General features: G+C 42.5%; 1 protein-coding gene across 8 annotated transcripts in view; it reads left to right on the top strand.

The window, feature by feature from the left end:
* Positions 1 to 12,453, top strand: part of AMBRA1 (autophagy and beclin 1 regulator 1) — a 177,820-nt gene that overhangs the window by 61,278 nt on the left and 104,089 nt on the right. For 7 of the 8 annotated variants that reach the window (XM_081239519.1, XM_081239517.1, XM_081239518.1 and 4 more), the window contains 2 exons: positions 1,228 to 1,314; positions 5,402 to 5,581. In XM_081239519.1, the coding sequence (XP_081095645.1) occupies positions 1,228 to 1,314; positions 5,402 to 5,581 (267 nt within the window). The remainder of the gene's footprint in view (positions 1 to 1,227; positions 1,315 to 5,401; positions 5,582 to 12,453) is intronic. The other variant, XM_081239521.1, reaches the window with a different exon arrangement.

The following is a 12,453-nucleotide window of genomic DNA, read 5'->3' as shown; positions in this document are numbered from 1 at the left end:
AGCTGGTTTTAATAACAGTGAATTGAATTAACTCAATTGGAAAAGATTGGTAGCTGCTGTCCTTATCCTGCAGATCTGCTTTAAAGAAGAGTCCAGCAGGGAGCTGGAGACCTGCTCCTGGTAGAGCCAGGCATAATGCTGCTGGAGAGGAACAATATGCATTTCTTTCTGAGTCCACTTCCTTTGAAACGTCTTCTATGGCAGGAGCTTGATTGGCTGCCAAGGCACATTTGAGTTGGGAAGCAGTGTGGCAGACATGGCAAACTGGGGGGCCTCGAGCCATGTTTGTCAGATGTGTTTTAACTGGCCCTTCCTGTACGAAAAGCAGAAAAACGTTTTAGCTAAAATGTAACAGGAGATTTCATGCAACAGTCCAGATTTTTGGCTTCCCTTAAATAAATAGGAAGAGCCAGTGTTACTGGACCCATTCTAGTTGGGACTTACAGTGGATACATGTACACAGTGGTCTGAAGCATTTTGGAGTTGACGGGCCTTCACTGGAGTCCTGGTGCTATCACTTGGTAGCTGTGTGCTGCAGTGCAATACACTTAACTTCTAGGCCCACTGATCTCATGTATGTATAGTAATGCTTACCTTTCCAGGCTGTGGTGAGGTTTAAATAAAGAACTACATGTGAAGTGCTCAGTATTTGCCTGGCACTAAAGAAGTGCTCAATAAAATACGTGTGTAACACATATGATCATTGAATTGACAGTTGGGCTAGATTACATAATTATAGATTTTTATCAGTTGTTCAGAGAGCCGTAGGAGGACTCACAGAAAGGGTGTGGGCAGAGCAGAATGCGTAGAAGATGAGGGGCCGTGGATCAGGATGACATGCAGGAACTGAACCCCAAGGTAAATGTTGGCACTACATGACAGTCTCTAGGTATGCCTCATTTTCCTGTCCCATGTTGAGCCCAACCTCCTATTTGTCTACTGGAGGTACTGCGAATAGAAATAAGATCATGTCTCTAAAGCACTTGTTCATTTCTCACAGAAGAGCAGTATTCAACATGATACAGTGGCCATATCCAGTGTGGGAGCTCTGGAGCTCTTCATTTACTTATGCCTCTAAGTGCTTATAGGAAGGGTGTGATCCCAGATAAGAGGTGTTAGCTAGCTGCAAAGGGGGATGTTATTTATCTCTCCCCCCACTTTTCCTTATGAATGACCTCTGAGTTGGTAATTGACAGGGATTATTGCCATTTTTTTAATCTCTGCTAGGAGGCTGCTGGAGTCTTCCCTCATTTCATTATCCCGTTATGATGGAGCAGGATCCAGAGAGCACCCAATTTACCCAGACCCAGCGAGGTAAGGCCGAAGTGAGAAATGGCACTAGGTGGGGGGGAGGGACTGCCCTTGGGGTTGCCAAGCTGTTGGAAGCCCCATTCTGTGCCTCTCTGGTCCTGGTGCTCTTTTACTCTTCAGTTACAGTTTTGAGACAGGTGGTTCAGGTGATTGGGAAGTATTACAGGTAAGTGAACAGAACCTCTGGTGACAGAGGGTTATGACTGAGCCCTTGTCCTTTGGGGCTCATTTTTGTAAGTGGGACACTAGAGGAGGGACCTGAGGAGGTCATTGGCAGAGTCACAGGATACTTCTTTTCTGCTCGTCAGAGAGGCTGTTGCCATTCAGATGGACAGCCAAAAGTGAAACAAAAGTTTTTATTAATAGGGAAATCACTTACAAATTAAAAGCAAACAATTCTCTCTCATTTGAGAGAGAATTTAGAACATCAAAAGGCAGAAATCAAGTTCATTCAGATGTTGAAGTTTTGGAGACTGTATGACGGAAGAAATGACTGACAAAAGGGTAACTGAATAAAACAAGTTGCCATAATATTAAAGTGCTTGCCTAACCCCCATTAGAAGACATTTAAAAGTTCTTGAAGAGATAAAAAGAAAAAAAGAATTCAGATGAGTTTAAGGCCCACCTTTACCTTATCCTGGTAACGCAGGACCGAGGATGGGGTGTTGAGTTGATATATAACATTTATTTATAGTGAGCAGCCCTTTGGGGTTGTCACAGCAGGACTTAATAATTCTGTTAATGATCCGAAAGGGGGATAACCTGCACATTCTCTAGCAACAGCAGACCGCACATCGTGAGGCTTTGCCAAAAGAAGAGGGTAATTTATAATGGTGGAGTTGAAGTTAACAGTGTAGGTCAGAAAAGGCTAAATGAGCTTTGCTGTAGATTAAGAATTTAAAGTCTGCAAAAACCTTTAGATCAAGTTGTTTCCAAGGTTATTGAGTGATTTTGTTGTTACTACGGTTATGTCATGATACCGAGCATTCTTTCTGAGATACTAGTGAAAAGATTCCCTGTTATCCTCTTACTTCCTTTTCCGTACCCCAGAAATGGCAGATCAGGGAACATGGGGATTGATGACTTTAAAACGGGTAGGCAACTTAGATGATGACTGAAACAAGGAAGTTTATGTTAGTCTCTGGTCATATTTGAAAGTAATAAGCCCTAAATAAGAGAAGGAAATATTTTGCATGAATCAGATTCTTTGAAACCCTGAGAGAACTTCTTGCTGTGAAACAGTTTCTTTTAGGACAGTAATGGGAATCTCATCCCCAGAATTTTTAACCTGACAAAGTTTAACGGTGACTCTTAAAGACCATTATTTGTCCTCCTTTCGTGTAATAAATTTGTTATTTATTCCTACTCAGATCTCTTTATCACAGAAAGGCCAGACTTTGTGGTGGTGTTATTCTTACATTTTCCCTTTAAACACAAAAAAGGGTTTTTTGGAGGGGGAAGTATTCTTCCTTGAAGAAAACTTGAGGAGTTATTTAAAATATTCACTTGGAACACTTTTAGAGTTTGATAATTATCCACTCTTCAGTAGGAGGATGATTGTTACCTCATTACTGGTTGTTTAATTTCTTTTTCCTCTTAGATTTCACCCTGCATAATCTGTATAGGTCAAAGCCTTTATGAGACATGTCAGCATTCAGATCCTTAGCTTCCCTCTGGATACCTAAAAAGATGAGGCTGTGATGTACTTGTACTTAATAATTGTGAATCCATTTTTCTTTACCATTGATGAACAGTTTTGTAGCTTAGGGAATTCCTGTCCAATGGTGAAATTAAACAATTGAGGTTACGTAGTGCTGAATTTTTACCCCTACATAAAAGGACAATCTTTATTTATTATTGTCAGCATCAACATTATTTCTACCTCTATCACCATAATATAATTTTTCCATTAGTTGAGGTAGGCTATCAACTCAGTAATGAGTGTATTTATGGTCACTTTTCAGAATCTTTTCTAAAAAAAGAATCTTCATTCTCCTCTTAAAACATTTTTTTAACATTCTTTTCTACTCTGACTGACTTGAGAATTTAACCAACAATGATTGATTTCTACTGGAAGATTTCCGTATGTTTGGTAGCTATAGGAACAACTCAACAGTATTGGCTTCTGTCTGTTGAAAATTTAGGGTTCTTGATTCATCCTTGCCAAATGCATGGGAACAGGTGCCCAAAGAGACAGTGAAAGTTCCACAAGTTGAAACTTTAAATCTTATACTCTGATGATCTTGGCCAAGGCCTCTGTACGTCCCATGCCCACCTACTGTATAAAGATAATTTGGATTCAGAGGTGCCAAATGCAGCATATTGTCCCATAACATAGACTTTTGAGTTCCAAAGATTGTCACCTGGCCTGCTTGGAAATTCTGTTTGATGGTTGGCCAGAAGGACACCACCTCTGATGAGAGGCATTTCAGAGGCAGCCCTGTTTTGTGTAGCAGTTGACTGCAGGATCTCCTTTGGTCTGAGTGAGTAGATTTACTGAGGATTTACCTAGAGGCTTACTTTGTCCAGGGGTAATGAAAGGTCAGGCAGGAAGATGTTTGTAAATACTTTTCCTACCATTTGGATGTAAGTATTTCCATTTCCATTCTCAATCAGTTTTTCCAGATTTCCATTAGAAAAAAAAGTTACATGCTTTTTTTTTCCTTCTATATTCAAACATTATAGAAGTTAAGGTCCCTAGGAATCCTTACCAGGATTGCTGTGTTTCATTTTTTTGCTCTAGTTACAGAAATAAATATTTTTATGTACATATTAGTATATACATACCATTCTTTAATTTTTCCCCCACTTAAAATTTTATTTTAGAGGGCTTTCATTGTGCATATATAGGGATATTCTTTTCAATTGTTATATAATGTTTCTTTGTATAGATATAATTTATTTAATCTGTTGGTGGACATTTGGGGTGTTTCCCAGTTTTTCACTAGTGCCAGCAATATATATATATCTCTTCGTATCCTGGTGTGTTTCTGTAGGATAAAATTACTAGTGGAATTGTTGAATCAGAGTTGGCAGGTTTTAGGTCTTGGGCAGGTTTTAAGTCTTGAAATTTCTTAGTAATCCACTTAATATTATATATAAAACATTTTTCTGTTACTGTTCTTCTCTCACTTTTTCAGTTCACAGCCTCAAATTATATGCGTTGTGAAAGATGGAGGAAAAACTCGAGAAAGAAGGGAATGTGCAAATTGTATAGGACACTAGACATTTTCATGGAGTATGAAGACAGTGAACCATAGCTCGAAGAATATAGACCTTTTACTAATTTAAAGTAGATTAAGTCTTTTAAGGCTAATTACTGAGAAGAGCCATTGTAAGGGAGAAGAAGAGTGACTGTTGTCTTCTGTGTTGCTCAGTGCCCACGTAGCCTCTGATGCTCTGTCGTAAGAAATAGAAAAAATCTGTTTTTTTCTTTTAGATTTTCTGTTCTCCTGAGTATATTTTACTCTCAGTCTCTATCCTGAATATTTTCTCTGTGTTAAAATATCTGGATAATCTGTAAAGGAGGGATAAGAGGTTCAAAGAGGTAGTTTTAAGGAGCTAGGACAAATCTGGAGCTACAAGTATTTGTTGGAGAAGAAAGGAGTCCTGGTGAAGGTGATGCCTGAAGATGCCTTCTTTAGTCATCTCGGGTTCACCATCTCTTGGCCTGTTTTCTCATCTATAAAATGGAAGAAGCTGTGGTCCCTTTCATTTCTTATATTTTGAGTATGGATGATTAAGGAAAATCTGCGCATCTATATAAAGGGCACACCGTGAGAAGTTAAAAGAGGTCCCTTAAGAAACTAAAAGAAAGGTCCAGTGTTAAACTCTTGGAAGGGGCAGCTGTTGATCAGATGATGACTGATTAAACAGCCTGTTTGCCTTATCTCAGAACAGAAACACTGGTGGTAGTCTGATAAGCATATTGTGCAGTACAAGCCTCCTGGTGAGTTAAATGCCGTTTATTTTTCACGTCTCCAGAGTTCGCCTCAGCAGGGAGATGTGATGGGAGAGCTGGATTTACTGTCTTTCGCAGTATTCCCCACATTAGTGCTAGTTTGTGTTTGTTCATCTCTGTTTCTCTCAGATTATCTCCTGCTGCATACTATGCCCAGAGGATGATCCAGTATCTCTCACGGAGAGACAGTATCCGCCAGCGTTCTATGCGCTACCAACAGAACCGCCTCCGTTCTTCCACCTCCTCCTCTTCCTCAGACAACCAGGGTCCATCAGTAGAGGGAACCGACTTGGAATTTGAGGACTTTGAGTAAGTATATATTCAACTTGCTTTCTTACCCCTCCTCCCGAGCTGTGAGTGCTTCCAGGTTGGCCACTGTCTGAGCAATAGTGGTTTGACATTCTTGCTTCAAACCCCTAAGTTATTATTTATGAGAAGTAGGATGGGGAGAGGGACAGAGGGTTAAAATGCCCAGGGCACTCCCACCTCTGGTAGTTGCATTGCTGATTCCCTGAAGCCTCTGGGAAGAGACAGCCCATTGGGCCCCAGGCCAGGCTGGGAGAAGATGGCCGCTGCTCTCTAGGCAACTTTTAAATTTCCCGTTTGCGTGAACAGTGACTGTGGAAGTGCTTCATGTGGACTGTCTTCATAACATCAGGGAGGCAGGGTTCATGTTTTTTCTCTTAAGCAGAGTAGATACAGAGATTAACAACAAAGACAATACTCGGATTTCCCTAGGAGACAGATTCTCTCAGTACCCTTAACCACACTGCTTCTCTGAGGTCCTACTCCCTTGCCCCTAAACGTTCTCAGTCTCTCTCTACCCCCAGTTAGGATCCTTTGGAAGTTGCCTGTCAAATTAACGTGGAGGTTGAGAGGTGATTCCTTGGTCTGCTAGTCTCTTTGAGCGGTTGGCTGGGGTACGGAGGTGAGCTAAAGGAGCAGCGTCAGCCCCGGGCTCCAAGGTCAAGCTCCCCAATCTTCCTGCTGGGTTTTACATTCTCTGACCTGCTGCTCCTGACCTTTCTAGCCATGCATTGTGTTCCTTTCCATCTTGAAACTGAGCTTTCCTGCCTTGTACCAAATTGGACATTTGGCTCTTGCTTTGACTCCTATATTTTGATATTCTCAAAACATGCAGAATAAGAGGGAAGGGTGGTTAAACATTTTTCTTTCCCCGTCTTTTTTGCCGGCAGTACTGGAATAGGACAGCCTGTCATCTTCCTTTTTTTTTTCCCCTTCATCTTGACATAGCCTGGTCAGGTCTGGGATCTTAAGAGCTCCTGCCTCCCTTCCACCTTCCTCTTTCGTGAGCTGAATGAATAGTTCCCCAGGAGCCATCTTGCAGTGGAGCTTTATGAAGTGTTTGAGAAATATCTTTGCCAGAGAGGACCAAGAAGGTGGGAACACCCTTTGTACCAGTTGGCCTTCCCGATACAGTCCTTAAACACACTGGCCGATTGTGCACTGGGAAGCAGAAGGAACACGCAATGGGAGGCTCATTTGTCTGAGGAAGATGTAAATGTGAAAGGAATGCAGGGATGCCCTCAAACAGCTGTGCTGTTGCAAACGGAGCAGGGGTGGTGGGAGAAGGGCCCAGCTGCTCTGTGACTCTCAGATGTGTCCTTCTGCCTTAAGTCCTCGCTGGGGGAAGATGGACGTGGGCACAGCAGTGAAGGGAGAGTCTCCACTCCTTTAGCCAGGCAGACACCTGTAGGGAAATATGTTCCCCTGTAGAAATGATTATTTTTCCAGCACCGGGGTCTATTCAGGGAAGCAGTTTCAACACATAGTGCCAAGGCTGCTGGGACTTAGTGCTGCTGAAAAGCCTCGGTAATCCCGTGGAGCTCTGGGAGTCAGTGCAGATTGCATAGCCCTCTCTCCACGCATGTTTGGAAGGCTGTTAGCTCTTCGCAGTGGTGAAACGTGGGGCTCATGCCTTTGAGCTGTATCTTGCCTCGTGACTTGTCCTTCACAGTGGAGTTCTGGGTTAGTTTAAAATGTTCTGTTCTCATCTTACCTTCTCTTTCTTCTGTTACCACCTCCTCCCTTTCCCCTTCCTTCCCCCTTGATTTTCCTGTGTCAGACTGCCTCCTCCCTGTGCTCCCCACAGCCCACTTCTGCTCTCGCCTCCGCCTGGCTTCAGCGCAGCCTGAATTTACATCACCCTCTTCACCTTTCATGCTCTGACTTACCACTGTATTGCTCCCTGGTTAGTAACAACGGGCTGGTTTCTCTAAAGCCCCTCCGAAAGTCCCTCCCCTTGGTGTTTGCCTTTCTTGTGGGGCTGAAGCAGACTATAATCTTGTTTTTAATAGCAGCTGTGGATTAGTCACCTCAATATTAGCAGTCCAGGTCTTCTAGTAAAGGATGTTGCTGGCTGGTTGATACTGAGTTACCGTCTGTTCATTCTTTCTCTGTCTCTTTCCCCGCCCTCCTCCCCCTGCTGTAAACCGAGGGCTGCTTGTGGTTGTGCCTCTTCTCTTAATTTCTAGGTACTCTGAGGGGAGAGAAGGTGAGAAATTAGGGAATGTACCAGCCCATTTTAATTTCTCTGCCCCAATCCTTTTCCTCAGCTTTGATAACTAGAAAGAAAGTTAGAGGCTTATACAGTCATAATTTATAGTTCTTTCAAGTACAGAGAAGCAGATTAAGTTAGATATGGCCTGGAATCCTAACACATAGGGTACCATTAAGAGAGACTGTTCTCCTGGGTTTCCTCACCTTCACAACACAGCATGGTCTTGCCTTTGCCACCCCACTCCGACCTCTTCACTCTCCTTCCATTTGCTAAGTCATAGATCATTTTGCCATTCTCTAGCTTGTCCCATCCAGGTGTATAGGGACCTCAGAAAACAAAAGGGAGACATTAGGCAGATCCCATCTTTTTTGGTTCTCTTTCATCATCCATTGAATGGAAGGTATCAGCTATCATATTTTTCATGTATACTAATTTATAACATACACAACATTTGTAGTATATATAAATATACTAATATACATATATCTTTTAAAATCTTGTTTACTCCTTATAATAACTCAATGAGATAGTTGTTCATTTCATTGTGTTTTTTAAAATAAGGATACAGAGGCTTGACCAAAGTCAGACATGTCTGAGATTAGAGATCAGGAGCAAGCATGTTTAGTGTCTGACTTTAGCGTCCTGTAGATTTAAAAACCTTTAAAAATGATGTCCAGCCATATTTGAGCCCTTGCTCCATGAGCTTGCTGTGGAACAAGACTATCTAGATTTATCGCTAGGGAAGATAGGTTTGAAGGTTGGTCAACATCAGGTTAAACTTTCTGTCCTTTTGTGGTCTGGATTAGTGACAATCTTCCCAGGCAGGCATCTTCTCCTGTCATTTGTCTCTGTCTGCGGCAAGGATTGAGACTGCAGGGTCCCTGTGTTTATCAAAATGCACAGGACATCCAGAAACCTGCTGTCAGGAGGTCTGTCCTGAAGCCCTCAGCATGTCTTTGCATAAAGATGTTCACAAGCAGGGTAAAGGTGTGGCTGCCCCTGACCCTGCTGTCTGCCTCCTTCTGAGCTCAGACTACCTGCTAGAATGTAGACAGCAAATAAGCATAAGGAAAACTCACATTTTTATTTTCACCATCCCTTTGGAAAGAGGGAGGGAGGCTTTTATGAAGCCCAGGTTGAGTGCTGTGTTCCCGTAGTTTCTAAGGCCTGCAAAAGAGGTGGTACCTGTGACTTTACGACTATTGTTCAAGCTACCCTCACCCTCCTCCTCATTTTATCTGTTATTCTAAATGTAATTATAATCCTAGAATCATCTCCAGTTCATCTTCTTGCCTCTTTTTTTACCTGCTTTGCCTTCCAAGGCAAGGATACCCTGAGCTAATGACAGTCAGAACTGGAGAAGCTTCAGATTAGACCCGTCACAAATATCTCCAACACTGCGTAATTATATTCAACTTCTTTTTTTTTTTAATTATTTATTTGGCTGCATCAGGTCTTATTTGCGGCACATGGGATCTTCCTTTGCAGTGCTCAGGCTCTTTGTTGCAGCACGCAGGCTTTTCTCTAGTTGTGGTGCGTGGGCTCTTAGAGTGCATGGGCTTAGCAGTTGCAGCGTGCGGGCTCTCTCGTTGTGGTGCGTGGGCTCCAGAACGCGCGGGCCTAGTTGCGGATCTTAGTTCCCCGACCAGGGATCGAACCCGTGTCCCCTGCATTGGAAGGCAGATTCTCAACCACTGGACCACCAGGGAAGTCCCTCAACTTCTTAAAACTTGTTGTCAGCACAGAGAGAACAAGTCCTTCATTCACAGTTGTGACACCGGTCTGTACTTGGGGAAAACATCTCAGTGAGAATTCTAGTCTTTCAGCCTAGTCTTTCAGATGAAGTGTCTTGAAGTCAGTTATACTTATTTTATTAACTCTTCTAATTTATCTCGTTGTATTTGGGTTCCTTTTACCCAGAAATCCATGTTGTGACCAAATATGCAAAACCGTTTCATTGTGAAATGAATGACAGTCATTTCTGGTTGCCCAAGATGGGTTCTGGTTTCTTAGTTTGGCATGATATGTTCTAGCAGTACCACATACACATGTGCGGAGGAGCCTCAACCAGAAGGCTTTCATGGTCCCCTTGCTAGACACCTTCTAGCAAGGAAGTCATTAAAAGGTCTTCTTGGCATATAATGTAGCTGAGGACAGTTCTGAAGGCTGTCACTCAGTTCTGCCATCGGATTGGGTGTGGCATAGAAGTTGCTCGCCTTTATAGTTCAGAATTTAATATTCTTCATCGGCCCTTTTGCCACTACTGAAATTTAATTGAGTCACACAAAGAAAATATGTTAGAAACCCGATGATGTTACTCTTATCTGTCTATAGGTGAAATCCTGACAGCTTTGTGAGACTCATATACTTGTGTCAAGTTCTCATGGCTAGAAATTTCAGGAGAGTGAAGCCACATGTCCTTGGTAGTGTTTGCCCCTGCTCTCTCTTCTGTGCCCCAAATTTCCAGGACTCCTATGGGAGTCAGTGACTACTAAGAACAGATAGGTTACTTAGAGCCGAGAAAGGGCAGGGGCAGATCTTCAGAGCGAGAAGTCGCGTACTTCATTCTGAAACGGGGTTGCCTTTGTCTCTTCCCTGGACTTACAGACCATAATCTCTTTGATATTAGAAGTGCAAGAGAAACTATAAGGGAACACGCTGTAAAGTGACTATTCTCTCTACAGACTGGAACCTGCCAAAGCAGTCAAGGATCAGGCAACCAGCTACAGTTATTGAGTGGTGGTACTGTATAGAAGTAGTTCTTAAAGTGAGATGAGATAAGAAACCATTCACTTCCTTTTTACCAGAGTTTTAAATAATTTCATTTAATTGATGTTTGTGGTGGTTGACTGTTTTTTACAGCGTGGGTTTATAAAAGAGAAAGTCTTAAAATAGGACTTTTCTCCAGATATACTTAGAAGAAAGGCAAATAAATGCATAGTCATAGAAACATGAAACAGCATGGAGCATGTCAGGAATTCCCTTGTTGACAGGTATGGTCAGGTTGTAAAGTCCAAGCTACAGCAGGAGATGAGCCCCGAGAGTTAGCATGGCACCAGATCTTGGGGAGTTTTTTGTGCCTTGCAAAGGAGGAGAACTTTACCCTGCAGGTGAGAGGGAGTCACTGAAGAGTTTTAAGCTATGGAATAACATCGGATTTTTACACAATATCTTATAAGATAGACTGTAATAGGGTACCCCTAAAGTACAGGACAGCATTGTATGAAGGGAGAGAGTACTTGGGGAGATGTGAGAAGGCTTCATGGGTTTCAGCTAGGTGTGAAGACCCCATAGGACTTCGACGAATTGACGTGGAGGATGGAAGTAGGGAAGGAGATTCTAGACAAAGGAGTAGCTTAAGCAAAAGCCCAGACACAGAAGATTTACAGGGTTTGTTCGGAGACCCTGCATACATCTGTGGTTAGAGCAATGGAGTATTTGTACTTTGAGCGATAAGATCGGAAAGACATGGACTGTGGAGGGCCTGGAGTGCCTGGCTGAGAAGTTTTGACCTTGTTTTTGCCTAGGGACAGCCATTATTCAACATGTGTTTTAGGCAGCGAATTCTGACAGTGGTTGTTAGGCAGGTGGCAAGTATATGGATGCAGGAAAACCAGTTAGAAAACAGTGGGCAAAAGACATATGAGGACTGAATGTTAAGTATTGGACATAAGAGGCCTTGGTGTTTTGTAAGGGTGGGACCTGCTTGTGACTGTTCCTGGGGAGATGAGCTGTGTGAGAGCTCAGCTGCCTCACTTCCTACTTCTCCAAATAAAATGTTGCTGGAGTCCTTTTTTACTCTTACTGGAACTGATTTTGAACTAAGTTTATAAAGTAGCAAGTGACTCCCAGAACAGCTGTGATTGGAACTGGGATCTCTTGTTAGTGCCCACTGGTCCCCAGAGCCTGACAACTATTGTCTAGGGAATAGCCCCATGTTCCAGTTTTGGCTGAGCCTGTGATATGCCATTTGATCTTTGGCAAGTCCCTCTCCTACCCTAGGCCTCAATGTCTGACCTTGTAAAATTAGATTAGATAAATAATCTCTGAAGTTTATTTTAGCCCTAAAGCTCTTGGATCTTTGTTGGAGCTAATTAACTATCTTAGAAGGATTTCCCTTGTACTCAGCAGAGGTAGAATAATGAAAAGTTTCAGAAAAGTGGAGAGACTTCTTGAGGATTAGGAATAGGATATCTGGTACCTGTGGAGCCCCAATAGATTTATAAAATATATGCCTACCTGAATTCCAGCTCTTTCCTGAGGATTTTGAGCCTATTGCTTAGAAATATATAATATTGCTTGGCAGCTTTAAAATTAGTATTCTTTCTGGGCACCTAAAATACATATGAATATTTATTATGGGGAATGCTAGGAGAAGAGAAAGAAAATGGAATATATCTGGATTTAAAGAATTAAACAGCTGTGAGGGAAGAGGGGGAAAGGAGGATAACCATCACTTAGAGATATGTATTTATTTTTTAACATAAAATGCACAATAGGAATATGGATTTGCATAATACATGCAGATGAAATTAAAGGTAGAACAAGAAAGGAGAGGACTTCCCCGGTGGCGGTAGCGCAGTGGTTAAGAATCCGCCTGCCAATGCAGGGGAAATGGGTTCAAGCCCTGGCCCGGGAAGATCCCACATGCCACGGAGCA

Source organism: Mesoplodon bidens (genome assembly GCF_964165515.1).
Source record: "Mesoplodon bidens genome assembly, chromosome: 7".
Taxonomy (NCBI): Eukaryota; Metazoa; Chordata; class Mammalia; order Artiodactyla; family Ziphiidae; genus Mesoplodon; species Mesoplodon bidens.
Note: the sequence above shows the minus strand (reverse complement) of the source record. Positions and strands in the feature narration are given on the sequence as shown.